This window comes from Microcaecilia unicolor, chromosome 7 (assembly GCF_901765095.1).
Source record: "Microcaecilia unicolor chromosome 7, aMicUni1.1, whole genome shotgun sequence".
NCBI lineage: Eukaryota > Metazoa > Chordata > Amphibia > Gymnophiona > Siphonopidae > Microcaecilia > Microcaecilia unicolor.
The window spans coordinates 24861275-24887785 of record NC_044037.1 but is presented as its reverse complement, the minus strand read 5'-3'; the positions used below and the strand labels follow the sequence as shown (position 1 = coordinate 24887785).

At 42.3% G+C, this 26511-nt stretch overlaps 1 protein-coding gene across 1 annotated transcript in view; it reads right to left on the bottom strand.

Moving 5' to 3' along the window:
* Positions 1 to 26511, bottom strand: part of TENM1 (teneurin transmembrane protein 1) — a 696753-nt gene that overhangs the window by 89188 nt on the left and 581054 nt on the right. The window contains exon 23 of the mRNA XM_030210273.1: positions 21344 to 21854. Within this exon, the coding sequence (XP_030066133.1) occupies positions 21344 to 21854 (511 nt within the window). The remainder of the gene's footprint in view (positions 1 to 21343; positions 21855 to 26511) is intronic.

Here is a 26511-nt window from a genome sequence, read left to right as displayed (position 1 = left end):
TTTCAGTATTATAAGATATTGAAGATAAAATAACGTTTCAACGTATCATCAACAACGACGTCGAGATCCCTTTCTTGGTCGGTGACTCCTAATGTGGAACCTTGCATTACATAGCTATAGTTTGGGATACTCTTTCCGACATGCATCACTTTGCACTTGCTCACATTAAACGTCATCTGCCATTTGGATGCCCAGTCTCCCAGTCTTGTAAGGTCCTCTTGCAATTTATCTCAATCCTCTTGCGACTTAACAACTTTGAATAACTTTGTGTCATCAGCAAATTTAATTACCTCACTAGTTATTCCCATATCTAGGTCATTTATAAATATGTTAAAAAGCAGCGGTCCCAGCACAGACCCCTGGAGAACCCCCCTATCTACCCTTCTCCATTGAGAATACTGACCATTTAACCCTACTCTCTGTTTCTATCTTTTAACCAGTTTTTAATCCAGAATAGGACAGTACCTCTTATCCCATGACTCTCCAATTTCCTCTGGAGTCTTTCATGACTTTGTCAAACGCCTTCTGAAAATCCAGATACACAATATCAACCGGCTCACCTTTATCCATATGTTTGTTCACCCCTTCAAAGGAATGTAATAGATTGGTGAGGCAAGATTTCCCTTCACTAAATCCATGTTGGTTGTCTCATTAATCCATGTTTTTGAATATGCTCTGTAATTTTGTTCTTAATAATAGTCTCTATCATTTTGCCCGGCACCGACATCAGTCTATAATTTCCCGAATCCCCTCTGGAACCTTTTTAAAATATCAGTGTTACATGGGCTACCCTCCACTCTTCCAGTAGCATGCTCGATTTTAAAGATAAATTACATATTTCTAACAATAGTTCTGCCAGTTCATTTTTCAATTCTGTCAGCACTCTGGGATGAATACCATTCGGTCCAGGAGATTTGCTAATCTTCAGTTTGTCAAATTGCCCCATTACATCCTCTAGGTTTATATAGATTTCATTCAGTTTTTCTGACTCATCAGCTTTGAATACTACTTCTGGCACAGGTATCTCTCCCAAATCTTCATCGGTGAAGACCGAAGCAAAGTATTCATTTAATCTCTCTGCTACAGCTTTGTCTTCCCCGATTGTCCCTTTTACCTCTTGGTCATCTAGCGGTCCAACCGATTCTTTTGTCAGCTTCTTGTTTTTAATACACCTAAAAAAATGTTTACTATCGTGTTTTGCCTCCAACAAAATCTTTTTTTAAAAGTCCCTCTTTGCCTTCCTTATCAGCGCTTTGCATTTGTGATCTTGGGCTAGTCACAACCCTCCATTGCTTCAGGTATAAAATCAGATTGTGAGCCCTCCAGGGACAGGGAAATATCCAGTGTACCTGAATGCAACTCACCTTGAGCTACTACTGAAATAGTAGAAATCTAAATCTAAAAAACAAATGCATCTCATGCATATTCATTGAGGAAATTCTGAGTTCTGAAGGACCCTGCAATAAAATATAAACATCCATGCTTGAAGCAAGCCAATCATATGCCAAAATAAGCACTTAATCACGTTACATTAAAGGGGAAGTTATCAAGATGCATTAGGGCCTTAATTCACGTTATGTGTCCCTTAACGCAGCTTATCTTGCTATCCCTGTGGGTTACATAGTAATGAGATGGAAATCATACAAATGCATGTAAAGTAGCTCATTACTAAGAAAATAAACAGGATGTGGCTTACTGGGTGCACACTGCATTTTGCATTCTGGATATAAAATGATGGTAAAATAACCCCAGGCAAAAGTTGGGGTTATTTTACTGTGCCAGGAGCATTGGGCCTCAAAGCCATGGCCTGATGCTCCAGGGCCTGAGCCCAAAAGGGCTGGTACCATTTCCCCAACTCCCTGATGACATCCTCCAACCCTCTAATCAAGCCCTCCATCCCCTAATGACATCTTCCATCCCCCTACTCTCCCAAAGGGGCTAGTGCCACCCCCCCATGACATCCTCCAATCAACCCCTCCATCCCCTGACATCTTCCATCCCCCTACTCTCCCAAAGGGCCCTTCAACTTCTTCTTGGGTCTACAAGCCCAATAGCTGGTGGTCTAGTGGTCTTTAGGCAGAAGTGATCCCTAGTTGCTCCTGCTCCACCGGCGCCATCTCCCGAATGGAGCCCCTAACAGTAGTCTCGTGCTACTACCACTAGGGGTCATGTTTCCTTATATGGCCCAATGCTCCTGGGCTGCTAGAATAACGCTGCTTATGAGGTGGCTCGCAAGCAGCGTTACTCATTTACCACAGTAGTCAACAACCTGTGGGACTGTTGTACTGCAGATTGCTGACTCCCATGGTAAATCAAGGTACAATAAAGGCTCACCTTTTACCATACCTTGATAACGTCCCCCTTAAATATTTCCTAAGTATAAAATCAAGGTTCTTTATTTATGATCCTTCACTTCAGACTGGGAGTTTGTAGGGGTCTTTTCCTGCTGTCTCACCTTTGCTGGTTAGGCCTGAACCATCTTCTCCTGAACCAAATATGGATTCTGCAGCCTGAATATATCATTTACCAGCTTTCGACAAAGGAAAACTACTTCTTGGCATAGCTGCTGGTGACTTTATCAAGAACATGTGTACGTGCATTAGCCTTCCAGTTATCTCCTGGGAAGGTGCGTAGGAGTGTGCCTTACAGAGTCAGAGTCTCCGGTACATCTGTGAACCATGGAGGGAAGTTTGTTACCATCAGGCTTGTGACTGAAAAGATTCTTGCTGGAATCACAAGTCCTCATTGTCATGACTGTAGCACTGTGTTGGACAGAAGTACACAGTTTGTGATTGGTCCATAGGTGTCACCTGGACCAAGAGGAATGCCAATGCTGGGCAGCAGAAAAAAGAACAGAGAAGAGAAGAAGATTTGATGGTGAATGGATCTCTCTCAGAGGAGACAGAGATACTGATTTGCCCCAAACACATGTGAACTGAACTCTGTGCTGAGCACTGCAAGAAGTATAGTTTAAAAGCAGCTTTGTGGCTTTCTATGAATTGAGTAACCAGCTGCACAGAGCAGGGACCGTGGACTTTTCCTGAACTACAAGGTCTTGCAGGTGCACTCTGCTAGAGCTGGAAGAAATCTGATTCTGCATATCACCTGAACTCTGGGACTTACAGGACCACAAGGGTGAGAGAAGCAGGAATTTCTTTCTTATAGCTCAGGTTTTAGTTAGCTTTGGTTTTGCCTGTAACTGATTGGTTGTCTTAGGACTGGTGGTTAGTAACCTAATTCTGCTGCTGTTGGTAATCTTTTCTCAGGATATTATAGTTGTATAATTACTCATTTATACTTATTTTCATATATCTATTGGTGTAATAATCAGTAAAATTTGGTAGTGTACAGAGTTTTGTAACTTGCTTTGCATTTTGCTATATTGTTATTTTTATATCTATAATAAATACATATTTCCATTTTGGCATTATTCCTTTCATTGGTGTAGCCTGTCAGCAAAGCCTAAGGGACAATTAGGTGCTCTCATATCCTTAGCAAATGAGTCCAGAATAATTGCTATTACGTGATTATCTGATATAGAATCATCCACAAGTTTTAGTATGAAAATAAAACCCTATGGAGGGTGGTTGTGACAACTGTTTGCTATCTAAAGAGCAGCTCTGGAAGAGGCATTGGTGGGGACCAACTTCCTGCTTGTATACTGATGAACATAAGATGCACTAGGTCAAACCAAATGTTCATCAAGCCCAGCATCCTGTCTTTGACAGTGGCCAACCCAGATCACATGTACCCAACAAGTGATAGGGTGGATCGAATCGGTGGAGGGGTAGTATTGTATATTAAAGACAGCCTTGAATCAAATAGATCGAAAATTTTGCAGGAAACAAAACACTTCTTGGAATCACTGTGGATTGAAATTCCATGTGCAAAGGGGAAAAGGATAGTAATAGGAGTGTACTACCGTCTGCCTGGTCAGGATGAACAGATGGATGCAGAAATGTTAAAGGAAATAGGGACGCAAAAAAACTAGGCAACACAATAACAATGGGTGATTTCAATTACCCCGATATTGATTGGGTAAATGTAACATCGAGACATGCCAGGGAGGTAAAATTCCTTGATGAAATCAAGGAATGCTTTATGGAGCATCTGGTACAGGAGCCGTCGAGAGAAGGAAACATTCTAGACCTAGTCTTTAATGGAGCGCATGATCTGGTGCGGGAGGTAATGGTGCTGGGGCCACTTGATCATAATATGATCGGATTTGATATTAACTTTGAAGTAAGTATTCATAGGAAATCAAATACGTTAGCGTTTAACTTTAAAAAAGGCGACTATGATAAAATGAGAAGAATGGTGAAAATAAAACTTAGAGGAGCAGCTGCGAGGGTCAAAAATTTACATCAGACGTGGATGCTGTTCAAAAACACTATCCTGGAAGCCCAGGCCAAATATATTCCGCGTATTAAAAAAGGAGGACGGAAGACCAAACGACAGCTGGCATGGTTAAAAAGTGAGGTGAAGGAAGCTATTAGAGCTAAAAGAAAATCCTTCAGAAAATGGTAGAAGGAACTGATTGAAAATAATTAGAAACGGCATAAGGAATGTGAAGTCAAATGCAAAGCGCTGATAAGGAAGGCTAAGAGGGACTACGAAAAAAAGATTGCGTTGGAGGCAAAAACACAAAGTAAACATTTTTTTAGGTATATTAAAAGCAGGAAGCTGGCAAAAGAATTGGTTGGACCGCTAGATGATCGAGGAGTAAAAGGGGCGATCAGGGAAGACAAAGCTGAAGCAGAGAGATTAAATGAATTCTTTGCTTCGGTCTTCACCGAGGAAGATTTGGGTGGGATACCGGTGCCAGAAATGGTATTCGAAGCTGACGAGTCTGAGAAACGTAATGAATTCTCTGTAAACCTGGAGGATGTAATGGGGCAGTTCTACAAACTGAAGAGTAGCAAATCTCCTGGACCGGATGGTATTCATCCCAGAGTACTGATAGAACTGAAAAATGAACTTGTGGAGCTATTGTTAGTAATATGTAATTTATCTTTAAAATCGAGCGTGGTAACGGAAGATTGGAGGGTGGCCAATGTAACGCCGATTTTTAAAAAAGGTTCCAGAGGAGATCCAGGAAATTATAGACCGGTGAGCCTGACATCGGTGCCGGGCAAAATGGTAGAGACTATTATTAAGAACAAAATTACAGAGCGTATTCAAAAGCATGGATTAATGAGACAAAGTCAACATGGATTTAGTGAAGGGAAATCTTGCCTCACCAATCTACTACATTTCTTTGAAGGGGTGAGCCGGTTGAAATTGTGTATCTAGATTTTCAGAAGGCGTTTGACAAAGTACCTTATGAAAGACTCCAGAGGAAATTGGAGAGTCATGGGATACGAGGTAGTGTTCTATTGTGGATTAAAAACTGGATAAAAGATAGAAAACAGAAAGTAGGGTTAAATGGCCAGTATTCTCAATGGAGAAGGGTAGTTAGTCGGGTTCTCCAGGGGTCTGTGCTGGAACCTCTGCTTTTTAACATATTTATAAATGACCTAGAGATGGGAGTAACTAGTGAGGTAATTAAATTTGCTGATGACACAAATTTATTCAAAGTCGTTAAATCGAGGGAGGATTGTGAAAAATTACAAGAGGACCTTACGAGACTGGGAGACTTGGCGTCTAAATGGCAGATGATGTTTAATGTGAGCAAGTGCAAAGTGATGCATGTCGGAAAGAGGAACCCGAATTATAGCTACGTCATGCAAGGTTCCACGTTAGGAGTCACCGACCAAGAAAGGGATCTAGGTGTTGTTGATGATATGTTGAAACCTTCTGCTCAGTGTGCTGCTGCGGTTAAGAAAGCAAATAGAATGTTAGGTATTATTAGGAAAGGAATGGAAAACAAAAATGAGGACATTATAATGCCTTTGTATCGCTCCATGGTGCGACCGCACCTTGAATATTGTGTTCAATTCTGGTTGCCGCATCTCAAAAAAGATATAGTGGAATTAGAAAAGGTGCAGAGAAGGGCAACGAAAATGATAAAGGGGATGGGATGACTTCCCTATCAGGAAAGGTTAAAGCAGCTAGGGCTTTTCAGCTTGGAGAAAAGGTGGCTGAGGGGAGATATGATAGAGGTCTATAAAATAATGAGTGGAGTTGAATGGGTAGATGTGAAACGTCTGTTTACGCTTTCCAAAAATACTAGGACTAGGGGGCATGCGATGAAGCTACAATATAGTAAATTTAAAACAAATTGGGGAAACTTTTTCTTCAGTCAACGTGTAATTAAACTCTAGAATTTGTTGGCAGAGAATGTGGTAAAGGCAGTTAGCTTAGCAGAGTTTAAAAAAGGTTTGGATGGCTTCCTAAAGGAAAAGTCCACAGACCATTATTAAATGGACTTGGAGAAAATCCACTATTTCTGGGATAAGCAGTATAAAATGTTTTGCATTTTTGTGGGATCTTGCCAGGTATTTGTGACCTGGATTGGCCACTGTTGGAAACAGGATGCTGGGCTTGATGGACCTTTGGTCTTTCCCAGTATGGCAATACTTATGTACTTATGTAAACCAGAAACTGCAAGGGCAATAATGGTTTATATACTTATTCTACAAGAACTTGTCTGAGTTCTTTTAAAACCCAGCTATGCTAACTGCCTTGAGCACATGAAGCTGAAGATGCAACTTATCTATGGGAAGGGGTGGGGACAAAACCAAGGGAATACTTTTCAGATGCTGCACAGGTTCCACACTGGGACTCCTTCCTGACCCTGACAATTCTTAGCTCTGCAAAAGGTTTTGGTAAGATCCACTGAAAACTAAAGTGCAAGGAATTTTTATTTATTTTTGTTACATTTGTACCCCGCGCTTTCCCACTCATGGCAGGCTCAATGCGGCTTACATGGGGCAATGGAGGGTTAAGTGTCTTGCCCAGAGTCACAAGGAGCTGCCTGTGCCTGAAGTGAAAATGGAACTCAGTTTCTCAGGACCAGAGTCCACCACCCTAACCACTAGGCCACTCCTCCACTGTTGCTACTATTTGAGATTCTACATGGAATGTTGCTTTTCCACTAGCAACATTCCATGTAGAAGTCGGCCCTTGCAGATCACCAATGTGGCTGCGCAGGCTTCTGCTTCTGTGAGTCTGACGTCCTGCACGTATGTGCAGGACGTCAGACTCACATAAACAGAAGCCTGCGCAGCCTTCTACATGGAATGTTGCTAGTGAAATAGCAACATTCCATGTAGAACCTCCCATAGTAGCAACATTCCATGTAGAATCTCCAATAGTATCTATTTTATTTTTGTTACATTTGTACCCCGCACTTTCCCACTCATGGCAGGCTCAATGCAGCTTACATGGGGCAATGGAGGGTTAAGTGACTTGCCCAGAGTCACAAGGAGCTGCCTGTGCCTGAAGTGGGAATCGAACTCAGTTCCTCAGGACCAAAGTCCACCACCCTAACCACTAGGCCACTCCTCCACTGTTGCTACTATTTGAGATTTTACATGGAATGTTGCTATTCCACTAGCAACATTCCATGTAGAAGTCGGCCCTTGCAGATCACCAATGTGGCTGCGCAGGCTTCTACATGGAATGTTGCTAGTGGAATAGCAACATTCCATGTAGAATCTCTAATAGTAGCAACAGAATCTCCAATAGTAGCAACATTCCATGTATAATCTCCAATAGTATCTATTTTATTTTTGTTACATTTGTACCCCGCACTTTCCCACTCATGGCAGGCTCAATGCGGCTTACATGGGGCAATGGAGGGTTAAGTGACTTGCCCAGAGTCACAAGGAGCTGCCTGTGCCTGAAGTGGGAATCGAACTCAGTTCCCCAGGACCAAAGTCCACCACCCTAGGCCACTACAGAGAATGGCCCTTGAAAAGAATGTGGATATTAAATGAAGAGACCCACTGTTTGAAAGAACAATGAATGCTTAGGTTCTGACATGGCTAAATAGATAAGCCAGGAATTGTTAGAACAGAGAAAGTAAACAGTTTCACAAAGAGCATTTTCAAAATTAATGGGAACCATTTGAAAAATGTGTGGGATAAGTGGAATAACAACTTGTTTGGAACATATTTAAAGAACAACCTCTGCTGCCCAGGGATTTACCTGCAAGATAATTGCCCGAGGCCTAAGTTATGCATCTCATGCTGAAGGCAATTATTTTCTAGCAGAATCGAAAGGGAAAGAGGGCTATTGTTATTGTTAATGCTTTTTTTTTTTCAAATAAACAAGCCTTTATTTCTTTTACGAAGCACACAGACAGACTTTCATGGGGTATATATAGAACGCAAAAACTCAATTGAGGCATAGATGCCATACACTTTATTGCACTAACATAATGATTAAAACAGGGAAGGAATGAATGAATGATCCTACCTAGGAGATGAGGAGTTGGTGGGCTCCGCCCCTTCTGTCTCGCCTCACCCCATGCCTGGAACAAACTCCCTGAGCCCATACGCCGTGCCCCCTCCCTACCCATCTTCAAATCAATACTCAAAGCCCACCTCTTCAATGTCGCCTTCGGCACCTAATCACTACACCTCTTCTCAGGAAAACTTATCTACCCCAACTTGACATTTCGTCCTTTAGATTGTAAGCTCTTCCGAGCAGGGACCGACCTTAATTGTTAATTTGTACAGCGCTGCGTAACCCTAGTAGCGCTCTAGAAATGTTAAGTAATAGTAGTAGTAAAAGACATATCCACAGAAGAGGTATGGCTGCATTTGGGCCTGTAAAACATTGGGGTAACTTTCTTGGGCTACAGTGGTTACAAGGTATCAGTCTTCCAAGAAGACAAGAGGGACCTGCATGAAGGGGTCATGGTTGGAACCCAAACATTAAACTGTATAGGGAGGCTGGATATTTTGGATAGCAGCCTCGCTAACCTTTGCCTATTGGGGACTATTACAAAAGCAAAACATAAAAGGGATCCTAGGTGTTTGGCTTAAATGCTATTCCAGTGGTTCCCAAACCTGGTCCTGGAGGCACCCCAGCCAGTCAGGTTTTCAGGATACCCACAATAAATATTCATGAGAGAGATTTGCATGCACTGCCTCCACTGCGTGCATATCTGTTTCATGAATATTCATTGTGGATATCCTGAAAACCTGCCTGGCTGGGGTGCCTCCAGGACCAGGTTTGGGAACCACTGTGCTATTCTCATAAGAAGTACAGTTGAGGACTGAAAAGCTTGAATGATCTATTAGCAGAGGTGATGGGTGCCGTCACTTAATTAGAATTTGCACATTCTTGGAACAGATATTGATGGAAGTGGTAGAAAAAGGGAAAGGGGGAATCGATGTTGGGTTGCTTAAGAGAAATTCTATGTGCATCTACTTAAAATTGATGAATCGCAACTGAGCAGTCAGGATGGGCCATTTTAGTCTTTAGCTGTCATTTTCTTTGTTACTGGTGTACAATCTAAAAAAAACCCCTGCATAATAGAAATAACTCATTTAAAATCTTTCCCACCAAATTCTCTGCACCTGCTGAGCTTTCCTTCTCTTCCCCTACCCCAACCACTCTCACTTCCTTATTCACTAATCCCTACTGCCAATGGTTTCTCTTTTTCTACGACATCCTTTTCCACCCAACTGTTTCTTTTTCCAATTCCCCCACTCCCATCAGGCTCTCTTTCTCATCCACATAAGTCTTTCTCTCTCTCTCTCTCTCTCTCGTCCCCTGACTTTGTTACTGCACCGCTAACCTCAGGCTTGTGTGGGCTGCTGTTGCTTTGGGATGCATCTGAACTCTCAGCCCACCAACTCCTCATCTCCTAGGTAGGATCATTCATTCATTCCTCCCCTGTTTATACACTATCTTGCTACTGTGCATTCAGAAGTACCTTATTAAGCTGCCTTTGGAGTCTGGATAATGCATCTTTAAATCAGCTCAGACCACGGCGGATTTTATAAAAAAAAAAAAGATCTAGATATGCAAATTAAAAATGAACAAATGTTCAGACAATGACACTAACAATTTTCAAAGCTAAACGTTAATTTCTGTTTGCCTGAAAGAAAAAAGAATGCAGTCTTGATGAGGAATATTTAGGATAAAACTATGCTGTAAAGCAACGCTACTGAAGATCACACTGCATCTGTAAAACTCAATGGATGTAGCTGGATTAGGCATTTTGGAATCTCAAAAGAACTGCCACCCATCAGCTACTTCATTTCTTTAGTACAAAAGCCTAAATAAGTTAAAAGATGCCTACTTTCCACTAAAGCCATTTAATTGGAGATAATGGAAAATCTATACTGATACAAAAGAACCACAGATGTTTGGTTCTAGTAAAAAAAAAAGTTCAGAGTTACCATGTTGAATCTATGGCTAAAACTCCTGCTTCATGTTATGGAAAGAGGAAACTCAGCATATGAAGCCTTTGTACTTCTCAGCTCTCCATTTTCCCAGGTAGGATTAAATGATCGAAAAGCAAAAAGAGAGGTTTTTCTTGTGTGGGTCCTATGAGTTGGAAAGCCATCCTTCAAGACCTTAAACAAATTAAAGATTTACTTACATTTTGCAAGAACTGTAAAGCATAGCTATTTGTGGCTCTTTTTTCTTAAGTAATTGATGTTTCATATTTTTTATATTATTGCTTATATTAGCTTATATGATTTTAATGTTTGACTAAATGGATGGGATACAATTTATTGTTGTAAACAAATTTGTACCTATATAAATATATACTGTAACATACATAAGTACATTAGTATTGCCATACTGGGACAGACCGAAGGTCCATCAAGCTCAGCATTCTGTTTCCAACAGTGGCCAATCCAGGTTACAAGTACCTGACAAGATCCCCAAACAGTACATTTTATGCTGCTTATCCTAGAAATAAGCAGTGGATTTTCCCCCCAAGTCCATTTTAATAATAGTCTATGGACTTTTCTTTTAGGAAGCCATCCAAACTGTTTTTAAATCCCGCTAAGCTAAATGCTTTTACTACATTCTCTAGCAATGAATGCCAGAGTTTAATTACACATTGACTGAAGAAATATTTTCTCTGATTCATTTTAAATTTACTACCTTGCAACTTCATGGTATGCCCCCTAGTCCTAGTGTTTTTGGAAAGAGTAAACAAGCTATTTACGTCTACCCATTTCACTGCACTCATTATTTTATAGACCTCTATCATATCTCCCCTCAGCCGTCTTTTCTCCAAGCTGAAGAGCCCTAGCTGGTTTAGCCTTTCCTCATAGGGAAGTCGTCCCATCCCCTTTATCATTTTCATTACCCTTCTCTTATTCCGCAACATCTTTTTTGAGATGCGGTGACCAGAATCGCACACAGTATTTGAGGTGGTTGCACCATGGAGCAATACAAAGGCATTATAACGTCCTCATTTTTGTTTTCCATTCCTTTCCTAATTTCCATTCTATTTGTTTTCTTAGCCGTCACCAAACACTGAGCAGAGAGTTTCAACATATCATCAATGATGATGCCTAGATCCCTTTCCTGCTCAGTGACTCCTAATGTGGAACATGTGAGGGGTTCAAACATATGCCCGACTTGGCCAAGTGTCAAAACACAAGCTGAAACTGAGGGTGAGAGAAAGTTACAATCAGGTTGGTGCTTGCAGGAACACTCACAAGTCCACTGCCCCTGAGGCAGCCCTAGGTAGGGCAAAACTTGGCCAAGTCAGGCATTTTTTTTGAACCCCTCATGTGTTGTTGTCAAACAAATCAATGGTTTGAAATACCCTCTTGTACTGGTTTGCTCGTTTCAAACCGATTTGACATTTGTGAACCAGCTGCCTTTTTGCTGTTCGGGACTTTCCCCCTTTAGCTCCACACCGAAGGATTAGAATGTAATATAACATTTTACTATCTGCCAGTCAGCCATGACACTAAGGTCCTCCCAAGGACTTTAACTAACTACACCCTCTCCAAAAGACATTACACGATGTGATACCCGCAAGCGAGCCTTCTCTGGAGTAGCCCCCACACTCTGGAATGCATTGCCTGAAAGGCTCCACTTAACACAAGACTATCTGTACTTCAGGAAGCAGGTGAAAGCTTGGCTCTTCAACCAAGCCTTTAATGGAAGAAGTAACTAACTTGTTAGTCTCACTCACACACACAAGGATTAACTCGGGCTGCACATACTGCAGCGGGACATGTTTATACACTCCTACCCTAGCTGAGATGATATTTAACCATCTCTCTGACCTCATATGCAACTGTCTTCAAATCAGTCACCTTACTTTCTAATTCTTCCTACTTTCTTACTCATCTACATGTTACAACTTTACCTTACCCTTCACTACCAATTATAATGTTCTATTACGTATTGTGTAGTCATAGCAAGTAGTATACCATGCCATACTTTGTATTGTTACTTGAATATTTTTACTGCTGTAATTGCCTATTGCTCATGTTTGATCTATTCTTACTGTACACCGCCTTGAGTGAATTCCTTCAAAAAGGCGGTAAATAAATCCTAATAAATAAATAAATGATCAACTGATTGCTGAAAGGAAGACAGCAGGGAAAGGTGATGGAGGGGGTAGGGGGATGCAGAGGAGGGAGAGATCGTACTGTTTGTCACCATATCCTCAAGTTCCATGTTTATAAGATATAAACAAAGGTAAGATTGCCAGCAGGAAAGCAGCTTTGGAAAGGGAAAGGGGATGGGATTTCATATACCATCTTTCTGTGGTTACAATCAAAGCAGGTTTACATATTATATACAGGTGTAACTGGTGCAATGGAGGGTTAAGTGACTTGCCCAGAGTCACAAGGAGCTGCAGTTCCCCCGGTTCCCAAGGATCTCAGGCTACTGCACTAATCAGTGGCTTGAAGAAGCAGTGGAGGCAGGCGGAGGTAAGCACAGGCAGTATAGGGGTCAGAACATGGATACAAAATTAGTGTTCCCCCTGTCATGATCAGAAGTGCTTGCATCAAGGTTGGGCAAAGTGATGCATGTGGGAAAGAGGAACCTGAACTATAGCTACGATACAAGGTTTCACATTATAAGTCACCAACCAGGAAAGGGATCTAGTTGTAATCATTGATGATACCCTCTACTAAGTGTGCGGCGGCGGCTAAGCAAATAGAATGTTAGGTATTATTAGGAAAGGAATGGAAAACAAAAATGAGGATGTTATAATGCCTTTGTATTGCTCCATGGTGCGACCACACCTTGAATACTGTGTGCAATTCTGGTCACCGCATCTCAGAAAAGATATAGTGGAATTAGAAAAGGTACAGAGAAGGGCGACGAAAATGATAAAGGGGATGGGACGACTTCCCTATGAGGCAAGGCTAAAGCGGCTAGGGCTCTTCAGCTTGGAGAAAAGACGGCTGAGGTGAGATATGATAGAGGTCTATAAAATAATGAGTAGAGTGGAATGTGTAGACGTGAATACCTTGTTTACATTTTCCAAAAATACTAGGACTAGGGGGCACAAAATGAAGCTACAAAGTAGTAAATTTAAAACAAATTGGAGAAATATTTCATCACTCAATGTGTAATTAAGCTCTCAAATTCATTGCCAGAGAATGTGGTAAAAGAAGTTAGCTTAGTGGGATTTGGAAAAGGTTTGGATAACTTCCTAAAAGAAAAGTCCATAAGCCATTATTAAGATGGACTTGGGGAAAATCCACTGCTTATTTCTAGGATAAGCAGCATAAAATGTATTGTACTGTTTTGGGATCTTGCCAGGTACTTGTGACCTAGATTGGCCACTCTTGGAAACAGGATGCTGGGCTTGATGGACGTCTGGTCTGTCCTAGTATGGCAACGCTTATGTTAATAAAGGAAGAGGAAAAAAGAGGAAGGGGAAGTAGAATAGACAACAGAATAAGGATAGGGAGAAGAGTAGATATAGAACATGACAAAAGGAGGACAAGAGAAAGCATATCATTGAGAGGAAAAAGAGGAGACAGCATCCAGGACAGAGACAGGAGCACAGGGAACATGAAAGAAAGGGAGAGGATGGATGAGAGGAGAGGAGAGATAAGGTGAAGTAGTTCTTCTGTACATCAGAGGATGGGGAGTTCAGAGGTAGACCCTCCAGCTTCAGGTGTTGGCAAGCCCACAAAAATGAGCCACTGTAAAAAAAAAAAAATTCCTCACCCTGTTATACATGCATAATTTTAGCCACAAAGTGTAGGCAATATTACAGATGGCTAATTTCCTTCATTAAGAATGGGTGAATGGTAAAACAGAAGAGACCAGAACAGAAGTGAATAGGAATATAAATGACAGCTGTCCCCAATTGTGGGGTAACCAATCAACAGATTTATACCCAGTGCCCCCACAGAACATTTAGGTCTCCTGGTCCTCTTCGTTCGTGGCATGCACACTCTTATCTAAGGGTTCTCTTTGGGAGGGGGAGGGCAGTTATTTCCCTTCAAGGTCCTAATATACAGATCCCTTCAAACAATCACTCAGAGACGGATATGGAATGCTCTTCCCAATAGGGATAGTCTAGTACACAGTACCCCCCTCCAGTTATCCAGCTCCGCAGTGGGGTTTCTCCCTCCTTGCCTCGTCAACCTGAGCTCCACTTCTTGTAGCAGGCAGAGAAGTGGATACAACCTCTGTCTTTTACGTTCACTTCATGCTGGACACAAACACAAATCTCAAGGGAGGCTTCACATACAAAAAACTTGAACAGGCCCATAGGCTGAGCCTTGAACAAACACTGCATCTCTCTACAAATCTTCCACCACCACATACTCTAGGGGTCTCTGACTTACATAAGGCCAGACAGTACCATTATTATTATTATTAGCATTTGTATAGCGCTACCAGGCGCACGCAGCACTGAACACCTGACACAAAGACCTAAGGAAATTGGAAGACTGGGCATCCGAATGGCAGATTAAATTTAATGTGGACAAATTCAAGGTGATGCACATTGGAAAGAATAATCCAAATCATAGTTACCTGGTGCTAGGGTCCACCTTGGGGGTCAGCACTCAAGAAAAAGGTCTAGGTGTTGTTGCAGATAATGTGGGTTTATAATTCTTAAAGGGAGGAACTATGTTCAATTCCCACTGCAGCTCCTTACGACTCTGGGCAAGTCACCTAACCCTCCATTGCCCCAAGTACAAAATAAGTACCTGTATATAATCCCCCTGATTCTAATAAGGTCACCAAAAATTGCACACACAAATTTAGGCACGTTCTCAATTTGTTCGAACAATTTAATTGAATAACTAGTCAATTAGTGCCAATAATTGACTTTTTAACAAGTAGTTTATTAGATTTAATTGGGACCAATGCACGTAAAGTTAGCCACGAAATGCTTGCCCAAACTTTACATGCATTCCAAAAAAGGAAGCCCAGAAATGGGGTTTTGGGGTGGAATAGAGGAGTGGCTTCAAGTTAGAAGTGTAATTACAGATTAATGATGCTCCATGTGTAAATTTAGGAGTGGGCATTTGCACCATGCTTTCGTTAGTGCAAATGGCTGTGGCCTAAATTTACACAGAACTTTCCGCTTAAGCATGTATTCTATAAACAGTGCCAAACTTTAGGAGTGGCTTAAAGAATACCACTTAAGCGTTTTTTTTTTTTCCCGGTGCTGATTTTTGTAGACGCCATTCATAGAATTTACCCTAATATGTAAACCACTTTGATTTTAACCACATAAAGGCAGTGTATGAAATCCCACCCTCTTTCCCTTTCTTTAAAACTGTAGCCTGTATGAATGTGAAAAATTGTTCACCTCTCAAAGGGGCCCTTTTACAGAGCGGCGGTGAGCCCAATGTGGGCTTACTGCTCGCTCTTCTGGGACTACCGCTGGCCCCTTGCTAAAAGATTAGCACAGGCAGGGCTTTTTTTGAGGGGGTACTTGGGGGTACTGAGTACCGGCACCTTTTCCATTGTCTGCTAAAATTGACCCATGGTCCCCAAGTTTTAATGAAAGAGCTCAGGCTCTACACATCAATTCTGCCTTGTCACAGATTCTGTGACTGGTTGCAGGGGGCCTGGCTATTGTAGGTTGGGTCCCTCAGTGTTCACCCCACTCCTGAAGGGTGGCCCGGCATTTGAGTACCAGCACCTTTTTCGCTAGATAAAATGCACTGACAGGGCACACCTACTCTCCACCCACAGATAAGCCTCCTATGCTAAATAATATTAACTATTTTTTAGCACGGGATTAGCACGTACAGATCACCACCGCACTACCGCGAGATGCCTCAGCACGTCCTGCGGCAGTGCTTTTTGCCATGCTGTAGGCCTTTTGCTCGTGCCTACCATGGCTTAATAAAAGGGCTCCTTCATCTCTGTAAATGATAACTGTTTGAAAATGGAATCAGTTTTTTTTAATTGAGAGGGATGCACCTTCAGGGGCCCTTTTACTAAGTCGCGTAGGCGCTTACACGCATCAATTTTGAACTACTGCCCGGGTACCACGTGGCCCAGGCAGTAATTTCATTTTTTGCATGTGTCCACTAAGCGCTCAAAATTTTCTGGCACGCAGCAGTAGTTGGGCGCCCAGTTAATGCATGAGAATTTACCGTTAGCTCAATGGGTGGTGGTAAGGTGTCAGGCCCAAAATGGACGAATGCCAATTTTCATGTTGCCGCACGTCCATTTTCGCCCCCCCCCAAAGGCCTCTTTTGAAGGCGCGCTGAAAAATGGACCTGTGCGTGTCCAATACACGCGTCTACACCAGCGCAGGCCACTTTTCGGTGCACCTTAGTAAAAGGACCCCTCAGTTTCTACATTTGCTTTAGAAAATTTTGGACCACAAAGATATGCACTCAATAAACTTATAGTACATGCACAGAACCTCTCAATTAATGCATGTAAGTTTGATTTATGTGCATTAATATGTTTTTAAGTGTTTTAATCAAAATTTGTATACACTAATTTCCGAAATGGACTGAAAAAAATACAATAACTGGTTTAAAAAACAAAAATGATCTGGAAATGTTTTCTATGCACATCTATAATTACTGAAATGACTACTTTTAAACAATAATTTTTTTCATAGACTCAGGATGGGAGAATTAGTTTTGAAAACAAGCCCATCCTGTTACTATAATTTTGTGCTCCAGCAAACGCTTTCTGCGGGGTAGAACGCGTTGGTTATTATTTAAAATGCATTCTGAGCTTTAGAAGCTGTTATGTACAGACCTGGGAGATAAAATACCTAATTTACAGTCCACTGTATTGAGACACAGGGAAATGAAATGTTTGACTAACACTTCAATTAGTTTCTCCTGTCAAGTTTATCAGCTCCAAAGGCAGCAGTGCAAAAGAATGAAAAGCTTATTAAAAATACTGTCTAAAGCTAGTAATCGAGATAACCGTGACCCAGTTTGACTCCCCTTTTCCCTGTAAAAACTTATACTGAGTGTCTACACAGCAAGATTCTTTCAAGTGGTTATATATCTATATATCTGTATCCGTTTATCTATCTGGCGTGGCCTAATGGTTAGTGCAATGGATCGTGGACCTGGGAAACTGGGTTCTATTCCCGCTGCTGCCTAACAGTCAGCAGTGGGTGGAGATCCTGGGGAACCAGGTTCAATTCCCTCTGCAGCTCTGTGTGACCCTGGCAAGTCACTTAACCCTCCATTGCCCCAGGTAATATATAACTTAGATTGTGAGCCCAGTGCAAAAGTAACTGTAATAGAAATTGTAAACCACATAGTTGCCTCAGGGATCACTTGTGGTATATCAAGCACTTAAAATTTTTAAAAAAATATATATATATCAAACATATAAACGGCAAGTGACAGACTCACCTGCAAATGCACAGTAGAGTCAGAACGCTGAGGGTGTAGAAGTCCAAGCCCCGCCTCCACCAGCAGTACAGCCCAATAGCGAGGAGGGCTTGGACATGGGCGTGGAAATTAGAGGAGGAGGGAGCAGGGAGGGAAGGAGGAGGTGGAACTGAGGGAAACAGACGCTGGGGGAAGGGCAGGGGAGAGAGCAGGGTTGGTGGACGAGGGGGGGGGGAGGCCATAGGAAAACAAAAAACTAGCCCGTTGTTACGGGCTTAACGGCTAGTATATATATATATATACATACACACACACAGAGCTGCAGCTTTGGGGGGGGAGTTGGGTAGGGGTGGGAATTCTGCACAGTAATGAGCTGGGGGGAAGGAGGGGGATTTTTCAGGGGGCCGGGGGGGGGGGGGGGGGATCACGGGGCTTTAAAAAGAAGAAAAGGGTTGTGCATATCCTGGCTAATATTCAGCTGGGACCTGCATAGCTATCTTATGTGGGTACCTGCCGAATATTGGCCGAAATCCGCATAAGTCCTGGCGGCCAGCATCAGTCAAATTAGCCCTGGAATATGTTTACAAATCTTAGCCTCTCATACCTTAAAGGGTAAAATGGACAATAAGTAAACAATTAACAAATAAGAGTGAAATTATAAATACAAAATTATTGATTAGAAAAGAAAATGTGTGTTTACAATCAGTCGTTGCAACAAAACACTGCTACACCATTCAACAGGGCACTGAGACAGAAAATCTTCATTGGAAGGAACCAAAGCAAAATAATGCTATTTTGCTTCTCCTGTTTCTCTTTTTTTTGCGTGTTTAATGTTGTTTTATGTGTGGTAGTAACGGCAAATGGGGAAATCGGATGATGGGGCAGGGAGGACAGGGGATTGGGGGGGGCCCTCCCTCCTTAATTTCTGCCCTGGGCCCCAGCATATCTAACACTGGTCCTAGCAACAGCTCCTGCAGCCATAGAGGTAGGCCTATGCCTGCAAGGACAACCCCCTTACTGGCGGCATTCATGCAGGCAATGTGATGTTGGTTCATTGGGCTTTTTAACATATTTTCCAACAATTTAACATGATAAAACTTGCCACATATTAAATGCAGCATTTCCCAACAAAGGTTGTGTCATCTGCCTTTTAGAAAAGTGCTTTGGCTTATCCACATCTATATCTATAAAACTCACCCTCAACGTTCTGAAGACAGTGACGTCAGTGAAGCCAAGCCCTGACTTCCTTCAAAAAGGTTCGAAGGTTCGTGGTGGTGAAGCCACCAAAATCGCTCCTGGCCCCGCCCTCGAGGGCGGAGCAATGGCAGAACAACCAAGGGCTTTGCAGGGAGGGAGGGAGGCAGGGAGGTGGGAAATCGCTACGGCCCCACCCTCGCGTCAAACGTCATGATGTTGAGGGCAGAGCAATGCCACAACAACGAAGGGGTTGGCCGGGGGGGGGGGGGTGTTGCCGACGAAAACCTTGCTAGCGCCCGTTTCATTTGCTCAGAAACGGGCCTCTTTTACTAGTAGCGCTATATAACAATTCAAACCAATTCTTAATTTAAGCCTATTTACCTTTTGCTTTCAGTTGCATATTTCTTCTCTCTCATACATAAACTTGTTTTGTCATACATCATAAGAACGTAAGAATTGCCATTAGAATCTTCCTATATAATAACCCCTGGATTCTATATATGGTGCCGAGGTTTTGACAGCAGCAAAAAGGAGGAACACAGAGCTTCCACAGGGATAAAAAAGAAGCAGAAAAGGGTGGAAGAATAGTGTTCCAGGATATCAGTCTAAAAAAAGAGAAGTTATTCTCCAACAGCATGCCAAATGTGTGTACAATCTTGACCCTCCATGGGCTGTGTTTCGGCATAAAGTCTTCCTCTGGGGTCTGTGAATAACTCATAAGGGGAGCAGGCTTACAGGAGAATAAGAAAGTCAAACTCCAACCCACTAAGTGACAGGCGAGAGACGCCGAGTATTTCGATCAAACGTCTCGCCTAGGTTTTGACGCCAAAATCTTTGATGCATGGGCAAATTATTTAGCTTCCGAGCCAATTAATTGCAATTAACTTATGTCAACAACAGGGGCATATCTGGAATCCGGCGGTAGGGGGGGCCAGAGCCAGAGAGGGGGGGCACATTTTTGCCTCCCTCCCCCCCCCCGCCGCCGCCGCCGCCTCTCTCCACCCCCTCCACGCCGTCAACCCTCCCCCGCTGCTTACTTTTGCTGGCGGGGGGCCCCAAACCCCGCCAGCCGAGGTCCGACCCGCAATCTCCATATTTCGTCTTCCTCCCTGGCCATGTGCTTCAAGGAAGTAACGCTGCAGTGCTGATTCGTTGAATCCAGTTCGGCGTCTGGAGATTGCGGGTCGGACCTCGGCTGGCGGGGGCTGGGGCCCCCCGCCAGCAAAAGTAAGCAGCGGGGGAGGGTTGATGGCGGGGAGGGGGGCCAGGGCGAAATCTGCGGGGGCCCAGGCCCCTGTGGCCCCACGCAGATATGCCCCTGGTCAACAATCAATTATTGCAGTTATTTGGCAATGCTTCTAGAACACTTATTGTTTTGACCTTGCCTGCTGTATGTTTATGTAGATTGTTGTAAGCCTGCCCTTGGGTGGGAAATTGTGGGATATAAGTGCTGTAAATAAATAAATAAATAAATAATTGAAAATTTGTATGTGCACCTCTCTGCGCCCTATTCTATAACCCTGCATGCCTAAACCCCCTAGCCTGCAACTCAAAAGGGGGTGTGGCTAGGGGGAGTGGCTGGGACGTTCCTAAATGTTATGCACAGGGTTACAGGATAGCTCCATTTCTGCACCAAAATGCCCAGAGTTGGGCGCCAGCACTGAACGTTTGGCATGGGCTTTAAGCGCTATTCTGTAAACGGGGCTCAACCTGGAGCACTGTTTATAGAATAGTGCTCTGCACTTCATTTTTTTTCTGGCACCAAAATCGTGGTGTCGTTTATAGAATGCCCTCCTTACTATAAAGAAAAAAAACTGCATTGCATGGTAAGTAGAATGAAAACGTGGCTATACTTAATGCGTCCTATTTAGGAGATGGTAAGTGCATCCATGCTATCTGCAGACAGAATGTGGTAAGTCACCATGTGCTCACTGCAAGGTGTAGCCCACCCCCATTCCCCACCCATTCCAAGATATGCACTTAGAGCAACTTAGTGCATGAATTAATGCATGCTACCTTAACAAGTAAGGTAAAAGTGACCATGGCCATGAGCTGACAGCTACCGCATGCTAATTCACGTGGTAACGGTTGACAATGCATTAGTAAAAGCGCCCCTTGATATAAACCAACTATTTAAGGCATGTGTGCTAGTTCTTGCATTATTTTCTTCGTCATATGAATTACACATATCAAAAAGCTGTACTTTATTAATCAATATCTAACTAAACCATTTCAATTTTTGAACGAATATGAACTCTAGATCCATTAGCCAGATGCAGGTTTTATCAACTTGTAATACATTTGTAGCAAGATGCTAAATCTCCACTGGGGTTCTGTAGAATAGAATTATTAACAGAATGTCATGAATCACGGCCAAAATATAATCAACAAGTTCAATTTTTTATAGACAATAATAATCCTTTAAGACTCTAGAGAAGAAAAGGGCACTTTACAAGTTTTGCACTTACTCATAAACAGTTGTCCAACCATTCTCATTGCTTTTAGTTGCCAGGAGACCCGTGTTGCCGTGATAGGTCATCAACGCCAGGTTGTAGCCTTGCGCGGAGATCCTTTTCAAGACGCCATTGCTACTGATAGTTAACCAATAGACCTGACCCGTGGGCACTATCAACCACAGTGGTGTGCCATCCGCATCCCGGCGCACGTGCACAGAATTCCCGTTGCTGTTAATGACTGCACTGATATCTCCGTCTCCACTGTACGTGAAATTGTAAATATAGTCTCTTGTGATGAGGTTTAATGTGTGGAGGTGAGTCCCATTGGTGCTGAACTGATACAGCTCTTGGTCGGCTGGGCAAGCAATCTCATAAATATTCATGGCGTTCAGATGAGGCTTGTTTCTACTGACAGCACGAATACGAATGTTGCCAAGGTCTGCTATATACAGAGTGCCATCTGGAGAAACAGCTAACGACGAAGGCGCCTTTAGCTTTGCATCTTTTGCAAATCCACCATCGCCTAAGAAAAAAATATAATTATCAGAATCTGTAAGCAATACATGCTATCGAACTATCACAGTCAGAGAATCTATGCAAATAGATGAACTGATATTTTTCTAATTAATTTTAAAATTATTATCAAGAAGGGGTACGATTTTGGATCAGTATCACTGAAGATTAACAGTGTTGTGTAGTTATCTCTGTTATATCAATTTTAAATCCACAGTTAGTAAAGGTATTATATAAAGATAGGGCTATGAGCAATGTCACATATATATTCTCATTTCATTGGTGTCCTTACAAATATATAGCCTGAATATATGAAATAAAGCAATTATTTCAAAGTACGTGGAAAATTCTAGGCTGAAAATGATTATGAAGATGATTCATCTTATGTTTATTCAATCGACCAAATGTCTCCCAACTGTTCATTACAGAAAGACAAAATGAAAATTCTCACAAATGTGATGCTTTGTACAAAAAAAAAAAAATGTGCCTCATTAACAAAAGTGAGAATAGCATTATTTTTTATGTGAATCTTTTGGTGCTGCAGTATGATTAACACTGTCAACGGAACCTCGAGTCTGGAGTTGCACGAGCAAGGACACTGCCAGATCTCTCACATTGCATCGGGGCACAGAAGTCAAATAGAAAGACTACCCTTTTACCAGCTGCGGTAAAAGGGGGGCCTTGGCGAGCATCAAAAACACGCAAGGCCCTTTTTGCCGCAGCTTGGTAAAAGGGGCCCTAAATGATTTGTTGTGATGATAACTTCGTGGGCTAATAATCAGCATACACTACATGATAAGACACCCATTATATCGCTATGGGCGTTTTATCATTTAGACCCCTAAGTTTGATGAAGGATGTCTTTCTTCTGGTCTGCTACTTTTGTGTGCCACCTTGGATCTTGCAGGTCGTCTGCCTATTTGTTTTCTTGGACCTTTGGTGAAGTGGGACGGCAGGAAGCAGAACAGTAAACATAATTTCAGTCATGCAGACTGCAGGGAGTGACTGCAGTACAGGGGTGTCAGCTGGAGAGGAAATAGCATAGGAGGGTTGGTGGGCTGAGGAAGGGGAAGCACCACCGTGGCAATGGCACCTGCTATTGTTTCTTTTCTGGGCTGGCACCACATTACTGCATATAATTTGGGGCCTGTACTGTATTGTCTGACTACCTTGCGTGGACAATGCAAGGCATGCTCACTACGTTTCCTGCACAGGCTTTGTAGTTACTGCATGTTAATTTTTCCATTAAGGGGTGACTTCTATATATGGCACCAAAAAAAAAATCAATGTAAAAAAAAGTGCTATTCTATAAGCCGTGCTTAAAGTTAGGCCCGGTTTATAGAATAGTGCTTACGCCCAGGGATCACACCTAACCTTAGGTACAGTCATTTCCACCAACTGAAATGTGGTGCAAATGTACATGCCTAAATTGTACATGTCTTTCCCCCATATTCTATAACAACTTGCGTAACTGGAATGCCCCCATGCTCCGCCCATTTCCGTGCTCCTTTTTTTTTTTACTAACGTGTAAAATTTAGGCGCAGATCCCGTGCCTAACTTTACCCATGAAAATTCCAATTACATCTAATTAGTGCCAATAATTGCTTGTAAAAATAGTCAATTAAATTGCGTGCGCAAATTGGGAACACATCCAAATGTGTATGTATAATTTTTGGCAACTTTCACAGAATAAGGCAGCTGAAATCTGGTGTAAATGCCGGCACCCAAGTCCTGGCATTTGAGCGTGTAAACGGGGCTAGTCTATAACCCCGAGCACAACATTTTGGAATGCCCCTGCCCCTCCCCTGGCCATTCCCCCATTTGAATTGCACGCTTGGGTATTTAGGTGCTTAGGGTTATGGAATAGCGCGCAGGCAGATGCATCTGCAAATCCCAATTATTGCAAATTAATGGCAATAATTGATTGTTACCATCAATTAATTGCAAGTTAATGGCTCATTAACTAATTAAGATGCATCTGCATTTTGAATCTGCGCTTAAATTTTGGCACTGAAACTCAGCATTTATTTATTTATTTATTTATAACATTTGTATCCCACATTTCCCCACCTATTTGCAGGCTCAATGTGGCTTACATAGTTCCGTAAGTGGTGATTACCAGTTCCGGATAGGAGAAATACATAGTTGAGGTAGAGGGACAGAGTGGGTTAGGTTACAGGAGGAAAGTTCATCTATGATAAGAGCTAAAGGTAATAGGTTAAACTTCATTCATGACAAAAATAGCTTGAAAAATTAGGATCATTAAACTGGAAATCAAGATAATTTAGCATCATATATAGAATCCAGGGGCATCTGGGTATGGGTGAAATTCAGTCCTGCTACCCAGATAACTATTTGGGTAAGTTAAGACGTGGTCCTACATGCCCAGAAAACTTTCTATGCACCAACACTACACATGAGCAGTGCCTGGATAAATACAGGCTCCATCTTGACTCTGCCCCTGGACCACCTGGTATACAACAGGGGAGTGTCATGTCAGCCAGAGCTACTGTGTCACTTAATATGAGGGTTTACTCTGGCTAGTGCAATTTAATTACGCAGAAGCCTCTCCTGCCTGGTTAAATTGCTTTGAATTTCGACTCCAAAGTTGTTGTTTTTTTTAATTTCGGGGTCCTTTTACAAAGACACACTAGCGTTTTAGCGCTTGTTAAAAATAAGGCCACACTAAACACTAGAGACACCCATAGGAATATATGGGTGTCTAGTGTTTAGCACGCGCTAAAACTTAGTATGCACTAAAAACGCTAGTGCACCTTTGTAAAAGAACCCCTTGGTCTCGACAGGATTTATTTATTGCATTTGTACCCCACATTTTCCCACCTATTTGCAGGCTCAATGTGGCTTACATAGTACCGTCAAGGCGTTTGCCCAGTCGGTTAGTAGCAGATACAAGGTTGTATATTGATCGTATGAGTTATAAGTGGAGGGTCGTAAGGGATGAAGATTGTCTGTTGTCCATTCTGATTATAGTCATGTTGTGTTGCTTGGGCGAAGAGGTTTACGTGGGGTCTTTGTGGTAGGCCATTTTGAAGAGGTTGGTGTTTAGTGATTTCCTGAAGTGCAGGTGGTCCTGTATTGTTTTCAGAGCTTTTGGGAGGCCATTCCATAGCGTTGCTCTTATGTAGGAGAAGCCGGTTGCATAAGTTGTTTTGTATTTCAGTCCTGTACAATTTGGATAGGATACTTTTCTTGTGGCCCAGGGTAGTCTTAAACATGTTTGGAATAACAAATTTGGCATTGTACTTTCACTTCTACATGATAAAGTGGAAGGGCATTTTCGAAAGTACATCTTAAGTAGAGAGGTGTGGTAGCCGTGTTAGTCCACTCTTAAAGGTTATCAATAGAAATCAAACAAAATAAAACATGGAAAAAAAATAAGATGATACCTTTTTTATTGGACATAACTTAATACATTTCTTGATTAGCTTTCGAAGGTTGCCCTTCTTCGTCAGATCGGAAATAAGCAAATGTGGTAGCAGATAGTATATATAAGAGAAACATCAAAGCATTACTTTGACAGTCTGACAGAAAGTACACCGAAGTCAGAATTGGGATGTCCTGCTTATAACGTCCATAACAAATGTCCATCTCAGAGCCTTTTTTGAATAGAAAAAACATTGGGATTTCCTGTTTGAAAATATGTGAGAAGGACGTTCTTGCATTGAAAAAGTCCAAAATGGGGGGGATTCAAGATGGCGTCACGGCAGGATGTGGAAGTTGGCTGCTCCTAAATAATTCTGCTGATTTTCCTTTTCTTTGACAACTGTGCCGAAAAGGAAGAGTAAACTTAGGGGACCTCCTCTCCCTAAGTAGATCCCTTCCTTACCTGGACAGTTACCAATTTCCCCATACTTGGTGTCGACCCCAACTCCAGGCGCTTCCGCTGACGAGGCTGGGAAGAGTCTCGTCCAGGACAGCGATCTTTCGCTCAGCCCGTTGGGACCTTTGACCCCACCGCCTCTGCAACTCGGCAGGGTTTCTGTTCCGAGGCTCCAAGCAGGAAGCTCGAAGGGGTGGTGAACCCCGTCGGAAGGAGCGAAACTTGCGAAACCAACAGAGCAGACAGTGGGTGACCAAGGAGCACCGGAGATGGCAACTGGGAAAGTAACGGAGGACGCGACCGGGTCAGTAAATCTACAAGAAGCTTTTCTTTGCTTTTCTGCGATCCAACTGTTAATTAAACCCCAAGAGGTGTCTTTGGACTCTACATGGACGGCCCTAGAAGCCATGCACAAGGTCTGTAATGCCTTTATTCCCGTATCTTTAAATAATTCCTCTCAAATAAAGAATTTAAAAGATAAGATGGAAGGACTTTCAGTGAAACAAACTAAACTTGAGACTGCTAGTGCTAAATTACAGGAACAACAAGCACAAATCTCCGGAGATAGAATAGTACTACACCGCAAGATTGAAAACTTGGAAAACCTTTCAAGAAATTTAAATCTGCGTCTTTTAAAATTTCCAAAAGACCAATTTACTACGCCTAGAGATATGTTTGTGAAATTTCTGAAAGAGGTGTACAAGTACTCAGATCAAGCCCTTCCACCTACTCAGAGAATATATTACCTAAAAACTTTGCCAAAATTGAGTAAGAATGTTCCTGAAACTCTAGATATGACTCTTGAATCATTGGACTTAACAAATAT